The sequence below is a fragment of the Patiria miniata genome, unplaced genomic scaffold, assembly GCF_015706575.1.
Source record: "Patiria miniata isolate m_02_andy unplaced genomic scaffold, ASM1570657v1 HiC_scaffold_6, whole genome shotgun sequence".
Lineage (NCBI taxonomy): Eukaryota > Metazoa > Echinodermata > Asteroidea > Valvatida > Asterinidae > Patiria > Patiria miniata.
Window position 1 is genome coordinate 15488537 of NW_024037073.1, and position 26731 is coordinate 15515267.

The window sequence follows — 26731 nt, forward strand, 5'->3', positions numbered from 1 at the left end:
TATGGGCTAGATGCAACAGACAAAGAGGCCGAAATGATGTCAATGTTTAAAATTTATCATTTTTTTTTCTCGGTTTAAAAAATAGAAAAAGAAGGAGACGGCCTCCATAAAGGAAGTGGGCGGGGACGCTAAACACGTTTTTTTTTTTTTTTTGGCCTTACAGAACTCAACCCATCAAAACCCAACGGCATGTTTTGTTGGAATCTGTCAGGATGGGTACAGTACCCCTGAAATGACAGTCTTTTACATTGGGTTGGCAGACCTTGTACACAATGTATGTGTGTGCAGTTTCCAATGTGAAGTTGGAATTTGCCAGGATGGGTATGGTTCCTAGTGAATCATGCAAGGGAGTTAGGGTTAATTAAGTTTATTCAGTCTGTGGGTGTTAATTCAAAATTAGATGATTTTTGTTTTTGTCAAATAGAAATCGGTCATACATGTACGTAGCTGCCAACAAAATTTTGTAGTCCTCGTTACAAGCTGTGATTGACAAAGATCACCCTCTTTTTAAAAAATAGGAGTTACACCTCAAGTGAAAGAAACCATATAGGCCATCAGTACATGTGTGGATATTGACCTCTTGGGATTGATTTTAATTCATCAGGAAAGTGATTCCCCACTAAGCGACGATGGCGAGATCATCTTCAAACACAAGAGCAAGAAGAAGAAAGACACTCCGAAGGCAAGTACACGCATGCACAAACTCTCCTAAATTCTGGGGATCTGATTCATATTGTATATACTCTATGTACCCACAACCGTACATTCACGCAGGTACGTTGTACATTAGGGGTGTGCATTTACGGGTATAACGGGAACTGGGTGTCCCATTGAAAAACACTTGGGTACCCGGGCACCCGTTAAAGAAACCCAACAAAATTCCAATCTCGGAAGTTGCTATTCATAATGGTCCGCACGATAATACTACTGTACATTGTACCCATGGAGCTATATTAAATTACTAGAGCGCTAACTCGTCATTCTGCGCTCGGAGACGCTTAGAAGCCGTCCTGGGCGCAGACATTTTGAATTCATGTGCGTGTTTGTAGAACATAAGGAAATTAGATAGATTGAATTTTGAAAGTGTACTCTACATGCAACGCGCAAGTAGAACATACGCAAACAACTTAAGTGCGTCAATGATGCTTCAAAAAAACGCGACGGCAAGAAGCATCTGCAGCGAATACGCGCACGCGTTGCACTGTTTGCGTAGAGCAAAATGACACGCTCATTTGCTGATCGTGCGTTTCGGTTTTGGGCGTATTGGCTTCGATAACGCACCGGTATGGAATACAAACGCAGATATGCAAATAGCCGTACAAAAGCCGTACACAATTTCTAGGTCTCCATAGGTTTGTGCACAAACATGGATGGGCCCAGCAGGCATTACTTTGTACACGAAGTTAGCGCTCTTGTAATTTAATATAGCTCTATGATTGTACCACATCTGTTTGTGCATCAAATAGATGCAAGTGTGTACAGTGAGCTTTATATACATGTAGCTCTGTGGCATGTATGGTGTAAACTGCAACTTTCACTGTTTTCCCATGTAGCCTGGTTTTCATTTTTTTTTTTAATTCCCAACAAAAGACATTCGAAACTTTTCTTTTTCATGGTCTGAGAAATTACTAAGTAATTTGTAAAGTTGGTTACGGGTACCCAATTCCATAATCTGGAACCGGTTCCTGACATCAGCGTACTCGTGATGTCCAGCCCTGTCTGCCTTGAAAACCACCCCCATCTGTCAGACAGTGTCCAGCCCCCTCGCCTTCTTCCCCTTATGCTTTTTGATTTGCAGTGGCCGGGGAATGGAGGAAAAATTCCTGGCTCTTGTAAAGTTTATTATTATTTTTTTTCTGATGGCATCTGCAACAGGAGAAAGACATGGGCCCGAAGAGTTCCCTGGAGCTGATGCGGGAGTTTGGCATCGAGGAGTTTGAGATGGAGTACATGGATGCTGATTACGAGAGCCTGATCAACTACAAGCTCTTCTGCCAGCACGTCCGCCCCCTGGTCATCGAGAACGCCCCGAACTTGCCCATGACCAAAATGACCACGCTGCTGGCGTCCCTGTGGCGGGAGTTTGCAGCCAGCAACCCCAAGCGGGGCACCACAAGGCCCCCGCCGCCCCAGCTGATCATGTCATCGCCCGAGGCACCTCCGAAGGAGGCCCCTCCCCCGCCACCACCACCACCAAAGGAGGCGGAGCTTCAAGAGGAGGAGAGGGAGGAGGAGAAAGAGGAGGAGGTAGAAGAGCAGAAGGAGGTCAAGGAATCTAAAGGTTAGTCGTAACACTGTGGGAATCCCAGTGTTGTAACGAGTCACTGAATTTTGTGACTTGAGTCGAGTCAAGTCCTTTAACCCCAACTCCCTAGGCCTTTTAGCAAGGATGTAGCCTCAATCCTGCAAAATCCTCCAATTGGCGTCATGGAAAAAAAAAGCCTCAATCCTGCATATTCCTCCAGTATTTCTTGAATATTGTCCGTGGATGGGTGACCCCTGCCTGAATCCTGCAAAATCCTCCAATTGTCCTCATGCAAAAAAACCCCTCAATCCTGCATATTCCTCCATTATTGATTGAATATGGTCTGTGGAGGGATGACCACGGCCTGAATCCTGCAAAATCATGCGGCAGTGATTCAATATGTCAAGGCTTGGCCAGTGACATCCTGGAGCAGTACAGAGGATTCGAGCATAACCCAGGCCTATATTTATGCATCCATGGATTGGGATCCATGGGTTTTGTACCCCCTCGGATGCCAATGGCACCCTCGGTTGTACAAAACACCGTGGACTCCATCACAACAGGCATCAATTGTATATTGTACACTTTCTAGTGAACATTGGTCTTGTGTAATCTGTCATACATGCCGAAACAGTTGATTTTGAGTTGAATTTTTTTTTCTATTTTCAGGTAAGAGTAAATCAGCCAGCAAAGACAAATCCAAGGGGAAAAAGAAGAAAGTGGCTCCCCTCAAGATCAAGATTGCCGGCCAGTCTGGACGAAAGAGGAAAGCGCACTCATCGGTAAGTCACATTGTAACAGATTACCCCCTTTCATCATGTTCATCGTCCATTTTCTTAGAGCTAATTTTGACACAAATTCCTTTAGGCTTACATGGCTTTCCATCAGCCTTTAACCCTCCCAGTCATTTGCCCTTCAAAACCCTTCAAATTTACCTAAGCACTTTTTGCCCGTAGAGTTAGCACCCACACTTCAAAAACCGTAGAGGTAATCTTCTGTGGAGCATGGATAACATTTCAAAACCTTTCGCAATATTCTTTTGTGTGGTTAAGCTCAGTGAGAGTTGGTGGATTCTGTCACGCTTCACTGATCTCCACAGTGCTGTGTTTTGTGCATTGACTCTCTGACACAGTGACGTAGTTTAATACTTCATAATATTTCAGGTATTTAACAGGTTTTAGATATTGCAGTGAATATTGACTTCCCTGTTGGAGGGTTAACCAATATTCTACTACATGCTTTGTATCAGTGTTTTTCTGAGTACCGAGTATGCCGACTACATGTACTTATGTTACTGAGTACGAGAACTTGTACTTCTGATTACAAATTTAGGTCTCCGAGTACAAGTACTTGTACTTCGAGTACTTCTATTTCCGAATACGGCCATATATGGCAAATGGTTCATTGTGCATAATTGGCCCAGGCCCAGTCAGACCGATGCTTACCCACTCACGGCTAGCTGTTAAATGTGTTTGTCCGGACGTGCACAGAGAAAAATCAGGCAACTTTGATTTCTCTGCAAGCCAATCAACCATTTCCAACTGAAAGTATCGATAATAAAATAAGGCGGTGGTAATTCAAGCTATACCATTTTTTTTTAGTAGTGCTATTCGAGTACGAGTACTTTACTTTGCTGATCTAGTACAATTTCAATATGTCGGCTACGAGTACTTTGCTGCCCGAGTACGAGTACCGTCATTTCGAGTACGACTACTCTGACATTCGAGTACGAATACCAGTACGAGTACTCTGAGAAAAGTACTTGAGTAGTACTCAAGTACGAGTACTACAACACTGCTTTGTACCCTTATCCAATTTCCCGCTTTCTTTTCCTCCCAAAGAGCGACAGCGGAAGCAACTTCAGCGATCAGCTCCCCAGCGACCTGTCAGACGAGGAGGCCAAGAGCGCCCCCTCGGTCCAGTCAGACAGCTCGGCCAGCCGCTCCTCGGCGCGCAAAGCCAAGAAACCCAAGCCCAAGAAGATGCCCATCAAGAAGAAGAAGAAAAAGAAGAAAGGCTCAGAGGAAGACGGCTACGAGGTGAGTCTCCAATTTTCGCGAGTGTAAAAAAAAGGCCATAATTTGATAAAAGGCAAAAGTTTGTTGCAAAAACAAGATGATTAGCCAGTTGTTCAACAGGGCCTGTTCTAACCACATGTAGCATCGTGACGTTGGGTGTTATCCCTGGCTGCATGGCATATACAGGTTTATGGCTTCTGATTAGCGCCACTTGAGCAGAGACATTGACAAAACGGGGAACCGCCAACATAGGGCAGGATAGCTCAGTTGGTAGAGCCCCGGAGCGGCAATCATAAAGTCTCAGGTGCAAGCCCCGCTCCAGTCAATTTTTTTGTTACAAATTTTTAAATAACAGACTGTGACAAGTTTAACTTCTTATACTGAATATACACAAGTCTGTGTCAGCAATGGTAGCCAGCTGTGCAGCCAAAACGATGCATATCAGCAGAAAATACTGTAAAACATGGTACGGGTCAGAGTTTCAGAATTTTAAGGTTACTTTACAACAGGAACTGTCTCCAAAGTTTTTTTTGTATCGGTAAGTTTTTATGCATACAGGGCATTGTTGATTGAGGCATGAAAATCATCAAAATGTTAACCCTAACTCCCCAGCGTCTTTTACTGGGAACTGAACCAAGTCAATCAAAATCCATCAATCACTGTGCGTCCAATACAAAACTGTACATGACATAATGGAATCCACCACTGACGCACTGGTTGACATTCATGGATTTGCTTTTATCACAATAGTAGTACAAGAAGCTAGGCAAAATCAATCAAATACAACTACATGTAGCACATTAGGCCCAAGTCCATCATACTCCATTTCAGTTTGAAAAACATCTGGTACACTGACTTGCTCAGAATGCTTGGCACATTTTAACTTTGAATTCTCCAGACCAAAGACACTGTTGCTAATCACATGATTCGGGGCAAGCTCTTGCATAGTTACGTAAGAGACGCTCAGCACCAAAACATTCTTCACAATGGGTGAGAATGGCACAAAGACACCAGACCATGCCGGAGCTGGGGGTTGCTAGCATAAGGCTTGCCCCGTATCACGTGATATAGTAACAGTCTCTTTGGTCAGGAGAATGCAAAGTTAAAACGTGCAAAGCATTGGACTAAGTCAGCGTTCCAGATATCATTAAAATTTAACTCGCAAATGGCTTATTGGCTCTAATACCTGTGATAGTTTGTATATAATTCTTACATGGGAGGGTTTAATTTTGGCTTTGCAAGTCACCAAAGTAACTTTGTAAACAGTCTATACTCCAGAGATGAAACTTTTCAGATTTTAATCTGAAATCAGATTTTTAAAACTTTTCCAATGAAATTTCAGATTTTTTAACCATCCCACAAAAATGATTTCTTAAGGATTTTTCTACAAAATGTTTTTTTAATTACTATTTCCAAGAAAAGTCAATGAAAATGGCAGGTAAAATGTGCACAAGGGTAAAACACCTAGACCAACACTGATCAGATGCTTTCCGGCTGGAGAAAAGGTTCAATACTGACCTATGTCATTGATGTGCTGTGCTGCACTGCGCTGTGCTGCACTGCGCTGCGCGACGCTGTGGCTCCTAACCAAGGTCCAATTTCAGATTTTTGTTGCCAAGGCCAGTTTCATCTCTGATACTCAGTGTTGTCTAAGGACTTGCACGAAAAGATTCACGAGCGTACTTGGGTGGAACTCACATCCTCCTGTGTACTACTGTACGTTTTCTGTATTTTCCCCCCAGACTGACCATCAGGATTACTGTGAGGTGTGTCAGCAGGGAGGGGAGATCATCCTCTGTGATACCTGCCACCGAGCCTACCATCTGGTCTGCCTGGACCCAGAGCTGGACGCTGCCCCCGAGGGCAAATGGAGCTGCCCCCACTGTGTAAGTAGGAAACCAAAAACCAAAATAAATCTGCAAATGGTCCTTTGAACTCTGTCCTAGAAGAGCAGCTGTTTGCACAGATGTGCAATGTTTTTGTGTGGACTGCGGGCGCACTGTAACGTTCGTCATTCCTCTCTGTATTGTCATCATTTAGGAGGTACTTATGGGTGAAGTTATGGGCTTTAAGCACACCGATCCCTCTTGCTGTCTGAACAATCACAGACAGTCAAAAAAAATGCAGTCCATGCCATACCTTTATACACAAGCTAGTCACCAGCAGCCAGATCACATTTCTAGTAAGCAATGTGACTAGTCACATTTCATCAACAGACCAAAGCAGGTAACCGGTAGGTACAGCTGGCTTATCAAGCGCGTACAGTCAAAGCACAGGGCCCAATTTCATAGCACTGCTTAACAGTAAGCAGAAAAGTTGTGCTTACTATAGCAGAAAATCATGCTGCTGCTTAAGCACTATTTCATGCTAACGGTTGCGCGCACATGGAGATTTCTATTGTTACGTCACTGATTTAAGCAAAGGTTTCTTTTGGGGTTAAGCATGCTTTTGCTGTGCTTACTGCTTAACGGTCCCTATGAAATAGATGGAGACACGGTATGCACAAAGTCGGCTGTTAAGCAGCGCCATGAAATTGGGCCCAGGTGGATCAAGCTACATAACCAGCCATAGCCAGTCAATTATTCTATGTGTAAACAGGGAGCTCTTAGCCTTACAAAAACAGTCAATTGATTGATGTTGACTTCTGACTTGACTTTGCTGAATTTGCCAGCAAGAGGGAGACTTATTTTAATAGTTTGGTTTGGGGAGTTTGTGGGGGAGTGTGGCGTAGTGGTCAGGGTTCGTGACTTATGATCAGAGGGTCAGGGATGCGAATCCAGCTGCTGGCCATATGTTGTGTCCTTGGGCAAGCCACTTCACCCCCACTTGCCTCTCTTCACCCAGGAGTATGAATGGGTACTGGCAGTAGCTGGGAAGTAACCTGAGATGGACTGGCATCCCATCCAGGGGGAATAGAAATATTCTCAGTTATTTCCTGCTACTGAAACCGGAGATGAACGTCTGCCTGATGGGCCACATTGGCTTGTGACAGATTTTACATCTACTGTGGGGAGTTTGGGCTTGAAATTGATGTGATGATATGACAGTTTCAAAATTCTTCGTTGTTTTTCCTCTTGATTTGCCAGGAAACGGAGGGAGTGCCCGTGCAGGAAGAAGAACAAGACGAACACATGGAGTTCTGTCGCGTCTGCAAGGACGGAGGGGAGCTACTGTGCTGTGACCAGTGCCCGTCATCCTATCACATCTTCTGCCTCAATCCCCCTCTCAAGGAGATCCCAGACGGGGAATGGGTCTGCCCACGATGCTCGGTGAGTCCAGCCAAGAGATAGGGTGCACTTGGGTTGAGAGAGGGGTCTGCTAGATGGGTTGGGAGGTGCATAAGAAAAACAAATAGAATATCAGCCAGGTTTTTTTGAAAAAAAAGTAGGGGGCCCTTTTTCCCTTGTTTTTTTCTCTAAGATGGCGGATTGATTTTTCCATTTTCCGGACTCTTTTGCTGATACCAAATATGGGGGTTGATTTAGATAAGGGGGGTAGGGAGCTCAGGCTGGGGGTTGTGTCGTAGAATTGAGTAACTGCGCGAAAACAATTTTGAAGTGAATTACTTTTTGGAGAAATCAGATTCTTAAATTGATAACTTTCAAAGCTGTCCTCCCTGCAATACCATGTGTTGTTGTACTGTGCTTGGGAACAATTCATGATATGTGGGATGTAGGTAATGGTTACATTACATAGATTTCCCTAATTGCTTCGATTTTAACATAGTCAGGCATGCAACTTTTCCTCGGAACAGCTGATTTCCTCATTTTTCACTTCACACTTAGGCCAAAAAAAAAAGTCTCCGGTTTCTGGTATGCGCGCGCGTCGCCGTAGCCATGCGCGTCGGCAAAATGAAAATTTTTTTTTTTCAATAAAAGATGATGTCTCAAAACCGCCAAACTCACTGGTTTGACTGGAATCCTGCTACTGCACAATTTTAACGTGTTTTTAGATGGGGTTATGATCGAGAATAAGCTCTATGTGGCCTCTCTGGACTCCCATATATTTGCACTAAGTTTAGTCGGGCACCATTTGCAGTCATCAGCCGACATTTGAAGCAAAAAAGTCAGGTAAAAAAAAAAAAAAAGCCGCGTCGCCGCACCACTTTTTGGACAAGCTCCATACCAGAAACCGGAGACTTATTTTTGTTGGCCTTATGCCATTAAATACTGAAAGACACTGTACAAAGTCTTGTATAGATGGGAGTTTCCTCGTTTTTTGTTTCTGCCAAGTTGCATGCCTGCAAAGTAAATTTTATACGATATATATAAATAGTATTTTGCCAAGCTGTCAGAAATCACAGCCTTTTGTATTTAATTGTGATCGGCATTTTTCCAGTGCGAGCCACCCAGGGGCAAAGTTCAGAAGATCCTGACCTGGCGTTGGACCTCGCCCCCTGTGAACACGGACCCCCTGGACCCGGAGTGCGGCAGCCCCACCAAGAAGGAGCCCGGCCTGAAACCCACCCGGGAATTCTTCTGCAAATTCCACGGCATGTCCTACTGGCACTGCGACTGGGTCTCGGAGCTACAGGTAGGGACACTTGCACTACTACACCCTCCAAAACGCAACAATATGCACACGTAAACGGAATTGCCCTAGGATTGCTCTGCCGACATTACCACAGATAGTGAGCAGTCAATCCCTATCCTGTCATCTGATACTAACCCTCCTTTTGTTTGATCAGTTACAGACATAGAGCTATATTAAATTGCTAGAGCGCTAACTCGATGTACAAAGTAATGCCTGATGGGCGCATCCAAGTTTGTCCACAAAACTATGGGAAACTCGAAAGTTTGTACGGCATTTGTACGGCTAATTGCATATCTGTGTTTGTATTCCAAACAGGTGCGTCATCGAAGCCGATACGCCCAAAACCGAAACGCACGATCAGCAAATGAGCGCTTCATTTTGCTCTACGCAAACAGCGCAACGTGTGCGCGTCCCTCCGCTGCAGATGCTTTTCGCCGTGACGTTTTTTGAACCGTCATGACGCGCTTAAGTTGTTTGCGTATCTTCTACTTGCGGCGTTGCATTTAGAGTACACTTTTGAAATTCAATCCATCTATTTTGATTGTGTTCTACAAACACGCATATAAATTCAACATGTCTGCGCCCAAAGCGGCTTCAAAGCGACTCCCCGTGCAGGAATGACGAGTTAGCGCTCTAGTAATTTAATATAGCTCTATGGTTACAGACAGTCAAAACTTCAATCCTGTTCCCCTGCCTTGTCTTTTGCACAGGCTGGTCACCAACAATCAGATCATATTTCTTGCAGGCACTGCAACAGTCAAATTACATCAACAGACAAAAGCATTTGTCTGGTAGGCACAGCTGGCGTATCAATCTCCCACAGTCAAAGCATAGCTACATCAGGTTTCATAACAATCACAGCCAGTCAATCCTGCTTTATGTAGGCAGGGAGCACTCAACTGTTAAAAGACAGTCACTTGCTTTCTTTTGACTGCTGGGCTGGCCTTGTTGATATTGCCAACCAGAGATATGATGCTGATTTGCCAGGCAAATGATTCCAATCCCAACTGTAGCCATTTTCACAAAGTGAAGCATTTTACACACAGCTTACATGACACAGCACTGAAATTGAATAAGGCAAGGCACTTGGTCACGGTGTCCAAATATGTTGTGATCAAATGATAATAGTGTAGTGATGCGTGACTTAAATTAAATGAAACTCATAGGGGTTGAGGCCAAGGCTCAGAGATGAAACTTTCCCAATTTTAATCGGTAATCAGACTTTTTGAATTTTCCAACGAAATTCCCAATTTTTTTAGGATTTGTCCCACTAAAGTTGAATGTTTACGATTTTTCCACAATATGTGATTTTATTTAAATTATTGGGATTTTTTATTATTTCGCAGATGGAAGTGTTCCACATTATCTTATACCGTAACTACAGCCGCAAGTTTGACATGGAGGAGCCTCCTCCTTTGGAAGACGGGGAGACCTACGGAGGCAACTGGCGGCACAAACACGGCAACAAAGGCAACGATGAGCACCACATCAACCTGGAGGAGAAGTTCTATCGCTACGGCGTGGCTCCAGAATGGCTCCAGATACAGAGGTAACCATTTTCTTTCCTTGAAACCCTTTTTTGGGTCTCTGTTTGATTACTTTAACCCTAACCCCCTAGGCCCTTGTTGCTTACAACCATCCTCAATCCTCCAAAATCCTCCAAAATTTTCCAAAATTTTGCAACTCCGCCTAAATTTTTCAAAATTGTCAGACAGTCCTGCCTCAAAATGCATTCATCCTCAATCCTCCAAAATCCTCCTCATCCCAAAACTTTGCACTCGTGTTTAAATGAAGGATAACCAACGCCAAATCCTTCAAAATCATCAGACAGTCCTGCCTCGAAATGCATTCATCCTCAATCCTCCAAAATCCTCTTGTGCTTCAATCACCATTCATCCTCAATCCTCCAAAATCCTCATGTGCTTCAATCACCATTCATCCTCAATCCTCCAGAATCCTCATTTGATTCAATCACCATTCATCCTCAATCCTCTAGAATCCTCCAAAACCGCCAGGAGGATTTTGGAGGAGTGAGGTGGGTTAGGGTTAACCTCCAAGTAGTTCCTCAGGACTACCCTGCTAAATCCAACAGAGTCCAACCGGAGTTTCCTGCTCAATCCACTGTGCCTTATTTTTAGTTGTCTGCTGAATCCAACGGAGTCCAACTTGGTGTTATAATACGGTCCAGTTGCCTGCTGAATCCAATACTTGCATCAGGAATGTGCACAAGGGGTTTACTGCTCAATCCAACAGGCTCCATCGGGTATATGATATGGTTGCATCCTGTTGGATTCAGCAGGGTTAGGGTATCATGTTTGTGATTCAGAGGAAATACTGCGTTATTTGTCTGGTATTTCGGATTACTTGTCTTTGGCTCATACCTAACCCTTGTGGTCTGTTTGCTGGGATGCGTCCACAATCCTTTAAACATTCTCCAACTGCCTCCACGCAAAATTTGGATACATCCTCAAGCCTCCAAAATCATACCAAAACTGCCAGTTTGATTTTTGGAGAATTTACTTGTACAGTTACGATTAATTCGATAATTGTAATAAATTTGGTTAATTGATATTTAATTTAATTCAGGCATGGGACTTTTCCGCGGATCAGCTGATTTTTCTTCCATTTTTCTCTTGTATGCTATCAAAAAAAAAAATGAAAACACCACAGAAAATTGGAATTTCCACGCTTTTCTTGGCGACTTCCTAGTTGCATGCCTGATAAAAGGTGCTGTCCATCATTTGCAGCTACCCGAAAAAGTAACTGACAAATTATCATTGAAAAGCATACTTGGTTTAAAGATAGTAACGGGACTAAACTCCCTGTGAAATTATTCTTTCTGGCAAGCTGTCATTTAAAAAACCCCAAAAACAATGAAAGAAGGCCATTTCCAATGTTGCGTCTAAAGACTCATTTCTTTTTTGAGATTTCCGTTAGTACTTCGTTTTTTAATCGGCAAAGCTGTGAATGAGCACGCGCAAGCGTTGACACGACGCACACACGCGCATAGTTGCTATAATTCGTCGGTTAAGTGCGCAACATCGTGTCGCTGCAATCAACTGAATGAGAACGTGTCCCAAACTCTGAATTCGGGAGCAACTCAAAACATAACTCAGCAAGTTTTGATTTGAAATTAAGATCCTGGAAAATTGCTTTCTTGGAATATTACAGCATTCACCGAGCTAAAACTTTATCGGGTTAAATGTTAAGCACCCTTCTTAAGATTGTGAGCACTTTCGTTGCTTCAAACGAACATAATGCACAAATTACAAGTGATGGACTTCACCTTTGAAACTCGTCCCTGGGTTTTGTTACCCCCTCAAGCACATATATTTATATTTATTTCCTTTTTATCGTTTCTATCGTTTTGTTTTTGTTTACCTAACAGAATCATCAACAAACAGGTGCGTCCTCGCTCGGGCAAGACCCTGTATTTGATCAAGTGGCGCTCGCTGAACTACGACAACTGTAGCTGGGAACACAACGATCTACTGGATGATATCCCTGATGGACCCAAGCACATCGATTACTACAACTCACACAAGTAAGACTGTCAATACTTTTTATTATTTTCCCGGATTTTTCTCTTGGATCGTAGCCAATTATAACTGTACAGTGAAAATTAACTTATAAAATAATTATAGGCTAATTATCTCTGATGAAAAACATTTTAAAATAAATGTTGGATTGCTGTATGCTAAGAATGTTTGTTTTGATAAATTGTACAAATTATACAAATCTTCATTTCCAATGTATTCATCATTGTTTAAAGCTAGAGTCCATCATTTGCAGCCATCCGAAAAGTAACTGTCGTAATTATTGTTGAAAAACAAACTTGGTTGAAAGATAGTAAGGGAACTATTAAAACTCCCTGTGAAATTATTCTTTCTGGGAAGCTGTCATTTTGAAGTAATCAACGAAAGAATGCATTTCCAACGGTGATTCTTAAGAAGCACCGTAAAAAAATTTAAATTAGTAGTTCGTTTTGTTATTCAGCGCAGCGCTCACAAGTATTGGAACGACGCACACGCGCCGGCGGTTGTTATAATTCGTCGGATCAGTGCGCAACGTCGCGTATAGCTGCAATTCAAAACAATTCAAAACATGATTCAGTAACTTTTGATTTGAAATTGAGGTCTTAGAATGCTGTTTTTCTCGGAATGTACAGCTGAAGCTTAGCTGAAACTTCATCAGGTTAGTTGCTCAGTATCCTTCATTAGATTTTGAACTCTTTTGTTGCTTCAAACGAACAAAATGCACAAATTACAAATGATGGACTGTAGCTTTAAATATCGTCTATCATGGTTTTTCAATTACAATATCCTTTGAAACTAAACACTGTGTTGCAATGTTAATTTGTTCCCCCCTTTTGCTAGGAGAACCATGCACACACCGGTGGAAACCAAAGTGAGCAAAAAGAAGAAGGGGGGAAAGGGCAAAAAGTCCAAGAAAGAGGAGAAAGAGGAAGAAGAGGAGAAAATCGATGTAAGTAACTCACCCTAAATAAAAAAAAAACTAAAAACAATCACAGCCTTTCTATGCCTCAAAACTCACACCGTAACCCTCTGAGATCCTACAAAAATCCACAGGCTTGGAGGATTTTGTATGATTAGGGAAAGCAGGTAGAGACCAATCAATGTGACGTAACATGGGGCTTGTGAAAGTGGATTTAAACTCAAATTATAGAAACCTGTCAACCTCTCTGTCTTTGTGCTTCAACCCTTCAAACTCCATCAGGACATTTCTGTAGGAAGTTGAAGGATTTGGGAAGGAAGAGACCATTCAATGTGACGTTTCATGGGGCTTGTGAAAGTGGGTTTAAACTCAACTCATAAAAACCTGTCAACCTCTCTGTCTTTGTGCTACAACCCTTCAAACTCCACCAAGAGATTTTTGTAGGAAGTTGAAGGATTTTGGAAGGTAGAGACCGTTCATTGTGATTTTACATGGGGCTTGTGAAAGTGGATGTAAAACTCACTCCTAAAACATGGGAATCTTCTTAACCTCTGTGTCTTTGTGCCTTAACTGTTCAAAATCCACCATGAGATTTTTGTAGGATTTTGTAGGATTTTGAAAGGTACATGTAGAGCCCATCCCTGCGACTTTTCATGGGGCTTGTGAACTCACTCCTGAAATTTTAAACCTCTCAACCTCTCTGTTTTTGTGCCTCAGGCTTTCAAAATCCATCAGGAGATTTCTGTGGGATTTTGTAGGATTTTGAAAGGTAGAGGCTATTCACTGTGACTTTACATGGGGCTTGAGAAAGTGGATGTAAACTCACTCCCTAGAAGCCTAAAACCTCTCACCCTCTCTGTCTCTGGCCTTAATCCTTCAAAATCCACCAGGGGTTTTCTGTAGGATTTTGAAGGATTGAGGAATGCAGAGCCCATTCACTGTGACTTTACATGGGGTTTTTGAAACTCACTTCTAAAAAGTCTTAGCCTTTCTGTGCTTCTGTGCCTCAACCCTTTGGCTCCTGTAGGATTATGCGGGATTTTGGAAGGTGAATTTGATGCATCATTTGTCGGTAGCGCACTCCTGGAAAAAAAATCTCATCCAATTTGTACCTCATTTTGGATAAAACCAGCTACATGTAGATCTCACCCATGCAACAAGAGGCTAGAATTTATCGGGGAAAAATTCAGTATACTCAGCATGGGTGTCCCAAAGGTTAAGATAACGCCTCTAATCGACCCTCATCCAAACCCCACCCCCTTTTAAGGGCAAGCGGAGGCGGGACGACGATGAAGACGAGGATAGAGAAGAAATTAAAATGGATGTGAGTTCAAGGAACTTTTGTTGTTCGGAATGTCATGTCAAAGAAAAAAACAGAAAAAAACAAACAAACGCTTGCAATTTCGCAACCCCAGCATCCTAGATGCCTGTCGTTGTTATTAATTTGCATTATTTAGTTTGTCCTTCCCTTCCATTCAGTTTTTGACACCATAACAGCAAGTATGTTGCATGCCACAGGAAAACTACAACTCGATTCATTTGCCCCCCGGCTTTTCCTTGTTTACATCCAAGCCAAAGTTTTTGACGGCACTGTTTATTAAAGTAATGATCTTTTCAGAACTGAGATGATTGTGGCCTGGTATCAGTTTGCTTTTTTTCAAAAGATAATTCCATCATTGGCTTCTACTTAAACACACATTTTATTTTGCGATTGTACACAAATTTAAAAAGCCGATCTTTTAAAACTCCGTTTACGCTCCAGTCAAGATAATCTGCATGCGTAAAGGCCGTTTCATAAAGGCAAACGTCAATTTCAGCTCTTGCGAATTGCGACGCCACTGTTTCAGGACGTCAATTTTTTTTTCCACGAAGCATGAAGATCGAAACTGGTCTTACGCTTGACTATCTGTCTAAAGTCATAGTGAAGTCGTATATGTAAATTATAAATTTCTTATCAAATTTCTTCAAAGAAACTTAAACCTTTCTTTCAGTTACTCACAGAAGTTGTAGTTCTTCCCTCTTTAGTTTTCATAGTGACGTAATACATGTCGTTATACGCCCCCTTTTTTTGCGTCTAAAACCTGTCATCCATTCTTGATAGTTGCCGTAAGCCTCACGCAACAAGTGTCTGTGTTCTCAATTTGTTTATTAATTTTTGCATGGCCACAGAGTACATGAGCCTGCTGTCATTTTGTCGTATGTCATCCTGGTCTGACAGTAAATGAACAAGAAAGCATTGTTCCGAACAAAGTAGAAGAAATCTACAATGTAACTCTCATTTTTTGTAGAACAAAATTATTAACAGTCTGCATGCTGGAGTCCCCCTCCCCCCCATTTTCAGATAAATTTCATTTGAATAAGTCAGGCATGCAACTTTTCCTCGGATCAGCTGATTTCCTCTTTTTTAACTTCCAAGGTGTGCTATTGAAAATAGAAAAACCACTGTACAAAGTCTGGGAAAAACTTGAATTTCCTCTTTTTTTGTGATTTCCCAGTTGCATGCCTGATAAGTGTCTAATGAAACAAAGCTGTCAATTTTTTTCAATGACAAAAAAAAAATCACTTTTTGAATTTATATTGAAACAAGAAAATTCAATCTTTGTATACATTGAACTTATGTTTAAAGACATGCTTGATGAAATTTTATTTGTAAATGAGAAAAAAAAATGAGATCAGTCTAATGTTTGATGAATTTGAAGACCGTCTTTTATAATTTACCAAAAAAAGAAATTAGATGAATGCAGGATTAAATCGTTAATGGGTTTTCCTGTTTTGCGTGGAGTTATAAATTGATTTAGTGAATCACTAGAAGGTTATTACTTTTTTCCCTGTTACAGTTGAACACCATTATAACAAAGTCCTTAGGACTTTGCAAATTAACTTGTTATAACAGGTACCTTGTATTATCAGTAATGGAAAACAAAGGAAAACAAAGACTTTGGGCCTACCATTTTCCTTGTTACAAGCAGGATGTTGTGTAACAAGTGTTCTTCTTATCAGGGTTCCACTGTAAAGTTGTCTCAGTTGTCTTTATTTTTATTGTTCAGTGTCTCAAGATGTGCCGCTGTAATTTTTAATTTTGGCTTGTGAGGAATGAAGCTGCTTTGCCTGAATCAAAAACGCTTTAAAAAATAATTGAAAACGTGCAAAAATGTAGCATGTCTGTGGACAGATTTGGATCAGTTTGTTTAGTTCAAAGTTGTCAAAATTACATGTGTTTCTGTTGTGATTGTTCGTAGCATTTGTTTTTAAGCCGATTAGATCAGGCAAATGACTCATGGAAAAAAGACTTCAATGATACTAGAAAATGAAAAACGTGGTTTATAAAGTTCCGACACATTGTTAAAATTTCTGTTGTATACATGCTAAATTTTCTTAGTTTAATACCGGTTCCTGTGTCGTGTCACACACAACTGTTATATGCCAGGTTTTGCCCTACGCCTAATTTATTTCTAAAGCATGCTAGATCTGGAGGCCAATTATGTGAAGTACTTGGTACTGAAATGGTTTCAGAGACAACCCGCAATCAACTTTTTTTTTTTTTTTTACAACCCGATACTTTGATGATGTTCTTTGCCAACATTTTGTCCCCTTTCCTTATTTGACTAAAAAGTTGTCTGAGAAAAGATACTGATTGCCCAGATTGCACTAAGCACAAAAAGCTTTACTTAAAGGTGACATACAACATTTTCTTTTGCTGTAACTTTTAGAAATGGATGGATTTGGGGGTTAGTATACAAATACAACATGGTTTGCGGGGAAATAGTGAAAACTTATGACCCCGAGGTGTTGGATGATTGGGGCTATCTCCCGAGGCGAAGCCTATTATGTTCAAAAATGCAGTTTTATGGATTAGGGCCAGCTTACTGAAAAAAATGTCAACAAATATTAGCCCCAAAAAACCCAGATATTTCTGGTCAAGATTATTTATTGATTTATTTGTTTATGTTTCGACAGCCGAAGAAAAAGTACGAGGAGCAACCGGCCTTCGTCTCGGCCTGCGGAGGCAATCTCCACGACTACCAGTTGGAAGGACTGAACTGGCTGAGGTACTCCTGGGCTCACCGGCTCAGCTGCATCCTGGCTGATGAGATGGGACTGGGCAAGACCATCCAGACCATCGCATTCCTGTACTCCCTCTATAAGGAGGTCGGTAAAGCAGAAGGGCATGGTGCCATGGGCGTCGCGAAAAGCAAAAAAAAAAAGAAAAAGAAAGAAAAAAAAAAGAAGAAAAGAAGAAAAAAAAAAAAAGGAAAAAAAAAGAAGAAAAAAAAAAGAAGAAAAGAAGAAAAAAAAAAGAGAAAAAAGAAAAACAAAAAAAAGAGGCGCGAAGTCATAGTGGTGTTAATTTAATGAGTCGGGGGGGGGGGGGGAATGTCCCTGCCCCCCTCTAAAACTGATAAGTCGAGAATTTATTGAGAAATACAAGAATTTTTGGGGGAAAATATGTTTTGCCCCCCTCTAAAAAAATCCTGGCGACGCCCATGCATGGTGCCTGTTAGCCCTTGGTGTTTGATTTCAAAGGCCCCTTGCAGTTGATTTTACATGATGCACTGTTGTACGATCTCAATGAAATGCATGCAGAGATGAAACTTTTCAGATTTTAATCTGAAATCAGATTCTTTTTACTTTTCCAATGAAATGTCAGATTATTTAACGATCCCACAAAAGTTATTATTTAACAATTTTTCCACAAAATGTTTTTTTTTTTTCATTATGATTTCCAAAAAAGGTCCATGAAACTTCGATGAAAACGGCATGTAAAAATTGGCACAAGTGTAAAAACCCTAGACAAACACTGATCAGGTCCTTTTCCCGCTGGAGAAAAGGTTAAATATTGACCTATGACGTGGAAAAACTCACTGGGTCCCAACGTTCATGCGCTGCACTGCACCGCTCTGCGCTGCGCCGCTCTGCGCTGCGCCGCTCTGCGCTGCGCCGCTCTGCGCTGCGCCGCTCTGCGCTGCGCCGCTCTGCGCTGCGCCGCTCTGCGCTGCGCCGCTCTGCGCTGCGCCGCTCTGCGCTGCGCCGCTCTGCGCTGCGCCGCTCTGCGCTGCACCGCTCTGCGCGACCCTGTGGCAGCTCCGATCCAAGGTCCAATTTCAGATTTGTTTTTGCCAAAGCCAGTTTCATCTCCGTAGCATGAAACTTGTTAGGTTCAATGATGTAACCTGGAAAACCTAAAGCTGCAGTGTAAGATTTATAGCATAGAGCATGCAACGTGGCCCTAAAAACCTGCGCGATTTTACAGTAGCAGAATGCATCCAGGCACCATGTATAGGATGTTCAACATGTGTAACGTCCTATTTGTTTGCATTTATTGTGTGTCCTGTTTTGCTTTATGCAGTGTAGGGCAGTAAATGATTTCTGGGAAAGATAGGAAATCATTACAGTTGACAACATATTGGAAATGCAATGTATAAGGAATTGATGGAAAACACCAAAATTTGACCTCAACTTCCGTTTAAAGGGAATATACATCATTTGCTTTTGCTGTAATTTTCAGAAATGGATGGAATTGGGGGTTGGAAAAATATAGCAAATATATAGCAAATATAGTTACACTGACTTTTTTAAGGTTTTGGGTTCGAAAATGCTATAAAAACCAAGAAAAACAATTATTTTCCTGTAGTCTGGTTCCCTGACTCCATATAAGAAGAAACAGAGCAGTTTACATACATTGGGGAATTGTAAGGTCAGGGAACCAGTCTAGCTGGCTTGTACCCGTTCATAGGTGTGTAATCGATTGCAAACAAGTGCGATGGTCAATTGGGGCAAGTATTTGAAAAAAAGCCAGTTTTTTTCCAACGCTGATCGGCCGACCAGCGTTGGAAATTGATACAAAAATACCATTTTTCTTGAAAATGACAGTATACCAGGTGCCATGATTTTACAGGATGCTTTACACTGTCATTCACTAACAGTCCAGCAAGGTATTTCAAAATGATTTGGTAGTTTTATTTTTTGATGTTTGCAAATGTTGTATTTTCCCTTTAAACTTTGCTCGAGTACAATATATCTGATTGTCCAAAATATTTTGTTACAATTTGTTTAATTTTAAGGCTGCAGATTTTCTTCTTTTTTGGGGGGGGGGGGGAGGAGGGGATGGTTATTATGTAAGGCATTACTTATTGAAATGACTGCTTTTTATGTGATTATTAAAGTCATAGTACCTTATTCCTTGCATTTAGGGTTTGAGCAAGGGCCCCTTCCTGATCAGCGCCCCCTTGTCCACCATTGTCAACTGGGAGAGAGAGTTTGAATTCTGGGCACCAGACTTCTACGTGGTCACGTACTGCGGTGACAAGGACAGTCGCGCTACCATCAGGTATGTAGAATTCCTCTGTACATTTTGCACTTATGATTATCATTTTGTTTTTAATGTGCACAGAAACCTTAACCACTGGACGATGGCATTATTTGTGACCTGTTCTGTCAAAAGCAGATGCTTCTGGGCAGAGGTTGAAATTGAGATAGGGCCAAAAAAACGCTGTGGGATGATTTTTATCGACTTTCAAATGTTTGCATATTTGTAATCCTGAACATGTCTAAAATATATTATTTAAGTTTGAAACCCTAATTTGAACTCTACGTGTACTATTTTTGATGATTTTGATAAGGTATATCACTTTAAAGAAATAACTGTTTTGTGACGTTCATGGCCATTTTCTCTGTTTTCTACTTTTCGACACAATGAACTTAAAAATAGCATAACTCTGCCCAGGAATGACCGGTTTCAAAAATTAAACCACCTATTAAAAGGAAAAAGAACATATGTTAACAAAATGTAAAAATATCATTTTCGACCTTTTGCCCAGAAAAGTCTGATTTTGACAGAACAGGTCACATTTTTGCCGAAAATGATTTGTTGATTTTCAAAAAAAGGGCAAAATATAGCAGCCAACTTTTGATATATATACAAACACCACAAACGGTTTGGTACAGTACTGTACAACATCTGATTGCCTAACTCAACCTTTTTCAGAGAGCACGAGTTCTCCTTTGAAGAGGACGCGGTCCGCGGAGGCAAGAAGGCTTACCGGATGAAGAAAGACAGCGTGGTCAAGTTCCACGTTCTGCTGACGTCGTACGAGTTGGTCACCATTGATAACTCCACCCTGCAGTCTGTGGACTGGGACGTTCTGGTGGTGGACGAAGCTCATCGACTCAAGAACAACCAGTCTAAGGTAAACCGCAAATCTCCTTTCCGTTAAAACAAACGGACCAATCCATCTTGGGCAATATCATGTGCGCCTCTCGATACCACTCTGCCTTTTCCAGCTGTGTGCGTCAGCCGTGTGTGTACTACATACACCCCGAGGACAGACAGACAAAGGGAGAACAACAGATTCTTTGTTGTCCTGGAGAGTTCATCTTTTGTTGAAAATGTTCCTTGATCGTGCGTTTGTGTGCTGATAGTCTATGGGAGATTTGTAACAGGGACAAAGGAAAAGACAATGCCTTGTCCTCGAGAGTTATGTAAAGCACGACTGTGTGTATGCATGCTAGACTTTAGTGCATGCATTTAGTGTACATGCGAGGACAGACAGACAAAGGGAGAACAATAGATTCTTTGTTGTCCTGGAGCGTTCATCTTTTGTTGAAAATGTTCCTTGATTGTGCGTTTGTGTGCTGATAGTCTATGGGAGAGTGTTATGTAACAGGGACAAAGGAAAAGACAATGCCTTGTCCTCGAGAGTTATGTAAAGCAGGACTGTGTGCATGCATGCTAGACTTTAGTGTACACATGTTGGATGTTTGTGCACGCATGTCTGACGTTAATCACAGCTGTGATCAGTCTAAGCACGGATACTTCAGAAGCACTTTTCTTAAATATTTCTAACGGTAACACTGAATAAACTACACCATTAGAACGATCTGAAAACCCCCTTTCAGCTGGTGTATGGTTGATGTATGGGCTACCAAACATACAACATGCTAGCTTGCTGAAAAGCAGTGAATAAATTTGAGTTGAGCATGGTCTGTGTGTGGTTTCCTGGTCGACTTAAGTCACCTATAGTAAGCAGCAGGGAGGCAGTCCATAAATGTCGCCCATGTTAAGGAAGGGGTTAACGATGGCAAATACTCAAAAGCTGTTGTTCAATCTTTTGAGGATAGAGGTAAAAACAACCACCCAGACAAACACTTATATTTTCCCAATCTGTTGTGTATTTGCAGTTCTTCAGGGTCTTGTCGGCGTATACCATCGGCCACAAGCTGCTGTTGACCGGTACCCCGCTACAGAACAACCTGGAGGAGCTGTTCCATCTGCTCAACTTCATGAGCCCTGATGAATTCTCGTAAGTGTCACACTCGGAAACAGCTCACAACAGTATATCATAATGGACAAAAATTCTTTAGCCCCAACATAATAATTAATAATAATAATTGTGCTTATATAGCGCTTTCCATGGTATCGTATCAACAATCTCAAAGCGCTTTACAATAATTACCCTGTTCATCAGGCCATGGGACCACGCGGCAGCCGATATCAGCGCTCAATCGGTCCTCGACCCTCACAGGTACCCATTTATACTCCTGGGTGGAGAGAGGCAATTGTAGTTAAGTGTCTTGCCCAAGGGCACAAACACCATGTTCCTGGTTGGGTTCGAACCCACGCACCTTCGTACATGAGTCAAACACCGTAACCACTGGACCATGGCGTTCTACAACCTTATCTATTCCCAGTCATTCACACAAACCTTTTTTAAACTGGCTCCCAATGGAAGCAACAAGTTCTGCAAAGAACAATTCAAGAGATCTGAGTTGAGAATGTGCTCCCTAAATCACAGGATTATTTGGATGTAGGCCGTGCCGTCTATTTGCCAAAATCACGTAAACTTTATTCCAAACTCAGAACTGGGGCAGGACTGTATATCTTTCTTTTTGAGTGAAGTGACTCTCTAAGGGCCATTTTCATGGTGCTCTTTATAGTTCAAATTAGGTTTTGCCCTTCACCGACGTTTTTAAACACTGTATACTCAGTGTGTTACCTCCCGAGTGAAAGCTGGAAAAAATCACTCGGGTGGGACTCGAACCCACGACCTCCTGCTTTCTAGTGCAGATGTCTTACCACTCGACCACCAAGCTAACGGGATCGGTTGGCTGGTTCGAATCTGATGTACATAGCAGCGGGAGGTCGTGGGTTCGAGTCCCACCCGAGTGATTTTTTTCCAGCTTTCACTCGGGAGGTAACACACTGAGTATACAGTGCTTAAAAACGTCGGTGAAGGGCAAAACCTAATTTGATTTATATCACCCGACGCAAAATTCCATCTTATAATAGTCTATGCGGTACCCGCTGCTATGTACATCAGATTCGAACCAGCCAACCGATCCCGTTAGCTTGGTGGTCGAGTGGTAAGACATCTGCACTAGAAAGCAGGAGGTCGTGGGTTCGAGTCCCACCCGAGTCATTTTTTCCAGCTTTCACTCGGGAGGTAGCACACTGAGTATACAGTGTTTAAAAACGTCGGTGAAGGGCAAAACCTAATTTGATTTATATCACCCGATGCAAAATTCCATCTTATAATACCCTTTGTAGTTATTAGCGAAAAAAAGAACACAAAAGAACAGTGCAGGGATTTGAAGTGTTATCCATACTTCATAGAAGATTACCTCAAAGGAATTTGAAGTGTGGGCAAAAGTGGTTTTACAAAACTTGAAGACTAGTGGGTTAATATAAGTGCCATGAAAATGGGTCCTGCAAAAGAATCAGAATCAATTCCAGAAATGTTGGAGTCTCCCTAGCCTATTTGGATATGCTCACATCAATTGATGGTTTATTATTTCGTCTCTCCCTCCAGAAACCTGCAAGTGTTCCTGGACGAGTTTGAGGACATCTCCAAGGAGGATCAGATCAAGAAGCTGCACGACCTGCTGGGGCCTCACATGCTGCGACGTCTCAAGGCCGACGTCCTGAAGGGCATCCCATCCAAGAGCGAGTTCATCGTCAGGGTGGACCTCAGCCCCATGCAGAAGTACGTCCCTCAACTCCATTCTCTCCAGGAGAAAGTGTTTTGTGTTCTTTTCAAGTTCAATGCTTGCTTCAAGATTTTTATCAAGTCCGTGGGATGTTTGAATTGTCAGCTGGTGTATATGTTTCAAATTTGAAACAATTTTTGTTTGAAAAGCTACTCCAATGATGTACTGAAAAAGGAAAAAGTACTGTACAGGGTGAGTAAAAAAAAAAAACATACCCAAATGTCGGGACCATTGTTTTTTTATAGTGAAGTTCTACATGTAGCACTTTAAAAATATAGGATATGAAAGCCCAATTCACAAGCTTACTTTTAGTACAAGAATCATTCAAATCACTCATGTACTTTTCAAGTTACAGAGTTTTAAACACAACCACCGTTTTAAAGTTCTGTCCACGGATCACAAAAAAAGGTGTGCGTTCTTCAGCAAAACGAAAACAATTCACACACATCCCTATGTGATTTGTTTTCGTTTTGCTGAAAGAACACTGAACTTTTTTGTGATCCGTGGACAGAACCTTAAAACGGCGGATGTGTTTAAAACTCTGTAACTTGAAAAGTGTATGAGCGATTTGAATGATTCTTGTACTAAAACAAACCTTATGAATTGGGCTTTCATATCCTAGATTTTGCAAGTGGTACATGTACATGCGAAACTTCACTAAAACAGTGGTCCCGACATTTGGGTTTCGTTTTTATTACTCGCCCTGTACTTGCATTTGTTGGTGCTTATTAACCCATCAGCACCCGTACTACGTTGTATTACATTATGTTTGTTCATGTTTTACAATATGGGATTTTGCCCTTCACGGGTGTATGTCTATGAACATTGTATACTCATGTTGTCCCGAGCAAATGTGAGAAAATTTCATGAACTACTTGGACGGGACTTGAACCCACGACCTCCTGTTTGTGAGTTTACAGTGTTTATAAAAATACATCGGTGAAGGGCAAAACCCAATATTGAAATTACATCACTCCGACTTATGCATAACAATGTACTTTGATCTTAAAAAAAAATACTGCAATTTGGCTTTAGGCGGCACTTAAGGAATTTACATGAGGTATGGCTGGAAAAACAATACTGTAATCCCAGGATCGTCACTAATGAATCCATGGAAATATGCCACCATTTTAACCATAACCCCCATCAGGTATTCTTCAGGTACATTGTACCCTGCTAAATGCAACAATATCCAACTCAACTCGACTGAGAACCCTGCTAAATGCAACAAAACTGCAACAGTGGATTTTGTTGCATTGTGCAGTGAAACCAGTGCATACCAGCCTTGGCACCAAGCAAATACCATGCTAAGTGCCACCAAATGCAACAGTGGATTCTGTTGGATTGTGCAGTGAACCCAGTGCGTACCAGCCTTGGCACCAAGCAAATACCATGCTAAATGCAACCAAATGCAACAGTGGATTCTGTTGCATAGTGCAGTGAACCCAGTGCATACCAGCCTTGGCACCAAGCAAATACCATGCTAAATGCAATCAAATGCAACAGTGGATTCTGTTGCATAGTGCAGTAAATCCAGTACACACCAACCTTGGAACCAAGCAGTTACCCTGCTGAATGCAACAAACTGCAACAGCGGATACTCTTGTATCGCCTCAAGCACTATGAGCAGTTACCCTGCTAAATGCAACAAACTGCAACAGCGGATACTCTTGTATCGCCTTGGCACTATGAGCAGTTACCCTAGTAAATGCAACAAGATGCAACAGAGCATGGGGACTTGAGTTGCCTGCTAAATGCAACAGTATGCAACTCGTTTTACCTTTGTTGCTTTTTCTTGCATTTAGCATGGTTAGGGTTAAAGAAGATTAAATTTCATTGCCTGTAAATAAAGTTAGGTCACGCAGAAGGCGCTGGAGAAATGCATGACTTAACCAAGGTTTTTTTTTATGTTTTTTTATCTTGCGATCCGTAGGAAATACTACAAGTACATTCTGACCAGGAACTTTGAGGCCCTGAACACCAAGGGCGGAGGCAACCACGTCTCCCTCCTCAACGTCATGATGGACTTGAAGAAGTGTGCTAACCACCCCTATCTGTTCCCAACGGCTGCTATGGTAAAACCAACAAATAATATTCACAAGAAAAAATGTTATGGCCTGGATCACAATTTTATCTGCAAATTTTACTCCAGGCGGAACCCAGCGGTTTCTTGCAATCTTACATTATCGTGTCCTTAATAATGAAAGGTTTGCAAGCCAGCAAGCACAACACAGTTCTGCAAGACATCGGGTTTCACCTCAACGAGATCTGGCTCCCACTTCTCCAGACTGATGGGTCTCCTATACCCTAGGTCCTCAGCTACCACCTTAGACTGATGGGTCTCCTAAACCCTAGGTCCTCAGCTACCACCTTAGACTGATGGGTCTCCTATACCCTAGGTCCTCCCTCTACTAAGACTGCAACCCTACTGTTCCACTTCAGTGGGCACCAAGCTTGCTCTAGGATCCCAGCTACTTGGCATCCTCACAGGATGCAACTTCACACTTCATTGATTTCGCCTTTTGCTACTTAAGCATTCACTTTCTTAGAGTTTAGGCACTCTCCTGAAGACGGTCAGAGCATACTGACCGGAACGTCGAGTTTATACCTCTGGTTCTTTTCAGAACCATTCTCTTAGTTGAGAAATTATTCGCACATGGTGTTTCCGCAAACCTTTCATTATTTAGTATCTCCACCATGCAAAGCCTCAAATCTTACTTATCTTGTCCTTACAATCCAGAATCAACGTCTCTTATTCCACCACCAGAGGTATAATTCACCATTGGACATTTTTTGACTGGTTACTTTTTTGAAGGGACAAAAATGGAAATGCTTTCTATATGTGTGAAGGAATTCGGCACGTTACATGTCACTTCTGAAAAATTTGATTGTGCTGCTTAGAAATTGTAAACAATAAAGGGCCCATGCAATGTAATTTGTTTTAATGCAATCCTTGAAAATGCACCTCTGTGTCCCATTTAGCCTTATTCTCAAATTGTTTTGCCATTTTCAAGGTTATTTCGGTGCCTTGTTTGTTTTTATGCTAATAGGAATTTCCATAAAGCAAACCTGTGATGTCATTCAGCTATTTCAGCACAAAAAAGTTGCTAGAATTTTGGAAATTTTGCTGTCGTACATTTTTTTTTTCTTTGGTGATTCGTTATTGTGTCAGTCAGGCATGCAACTTTTCCTCGGATCAGCTGATTTCCTCTTTTTTGACCTCCTATGTGTGTCATTGAAAATAGAAAAACACTGTACAAAGTCTTGGAAAGATTTGAATTTCCTCTTTTTTTGTGACTTACCAGTTGCATGCCTGGTCAGTACACACGGCATTAAGCCAGTGAGCAAACCTTTCTCACAAATATTTCCATTTGGCAAATTTTGGGTTCACGATTTGAACAGAAAACTCCTAAAAAGTAAACAGTGTCTTCATGAAATGGCATCACAGCAATAGCCCCCTCAGTTGTCTGGAAATGAATGAAAATATGTTTAAGAA

The 26731-nt window shown here is 41.8% G+C and overlaps 1 protein-coding gene across 2 annotated transcripts in view; it reads left to right on the top strand.

Annotated features, from left to right (window-relative positions):
- The first annotated feature begins 1872 nt into the window (after positions 1 to 1872).
- LOC119743177 (chromodomain-helicase-DNA-binding protein 4-like) overlaps positions 1873 to 26731 on the top strand; it is a 59799-nt gene continuing 34940 nt past the window's right edge. For both annotated transcript variants that reach the window (XM_038219555.1, XM_038219556.1), the window contains exons 1-15: positions 1873 to 2281; positions 2915 to 3027; positions 4087 to 4284; positions 6006 to 6149; positions 7350 to 7532; positions 8602 to 8796; positions 10143 to 10345; positions 12185 to 12340; positions 13173 to 13281; positions 17209 to 17400; positions 19443 to 19579; positions 20237 to 20438; positions 21430 to 21551; positions 23058 to 23231; positions 25169 to 25310. In XM_038219555.1, the coding sequence (XP_038075483.1) occupies positions 1885 to 2281; positions 2915 to 3027; positions 4087 to 4284; positions 6006 to 6149; positions 7350 to 7532; positions 8602 to 8796; positions 10143 to 10345; positions 12185 to 12340; positions 13173 to 13281; positions 17209 to 17400; positions 19443 to 19579; positions 20237 to 20438; positions 21430 to 21551; positions 23058 to 23231; positions 25169 to 25310 (2667 nt within the window). In that variant the 5' untranslated portion in view covers positions 1873 to 1884. The remainder of the gene's footprint in view (positions 2282 to 2914; positions 3028 to 4086; positions 4285 to 6005; positions 6150 to 7349; positions 7533 to 8601; positions 8797 to 10142; positions 10346 to 12184; positions 12341 to 13172; positions 13282 to 17208; positions 17401 to 19442; positions 19580 to 20236; positions 20439 to 21429; positions 21552 to 23057; positions 23232 to 25168; positions 25311 to 26731) is intronic.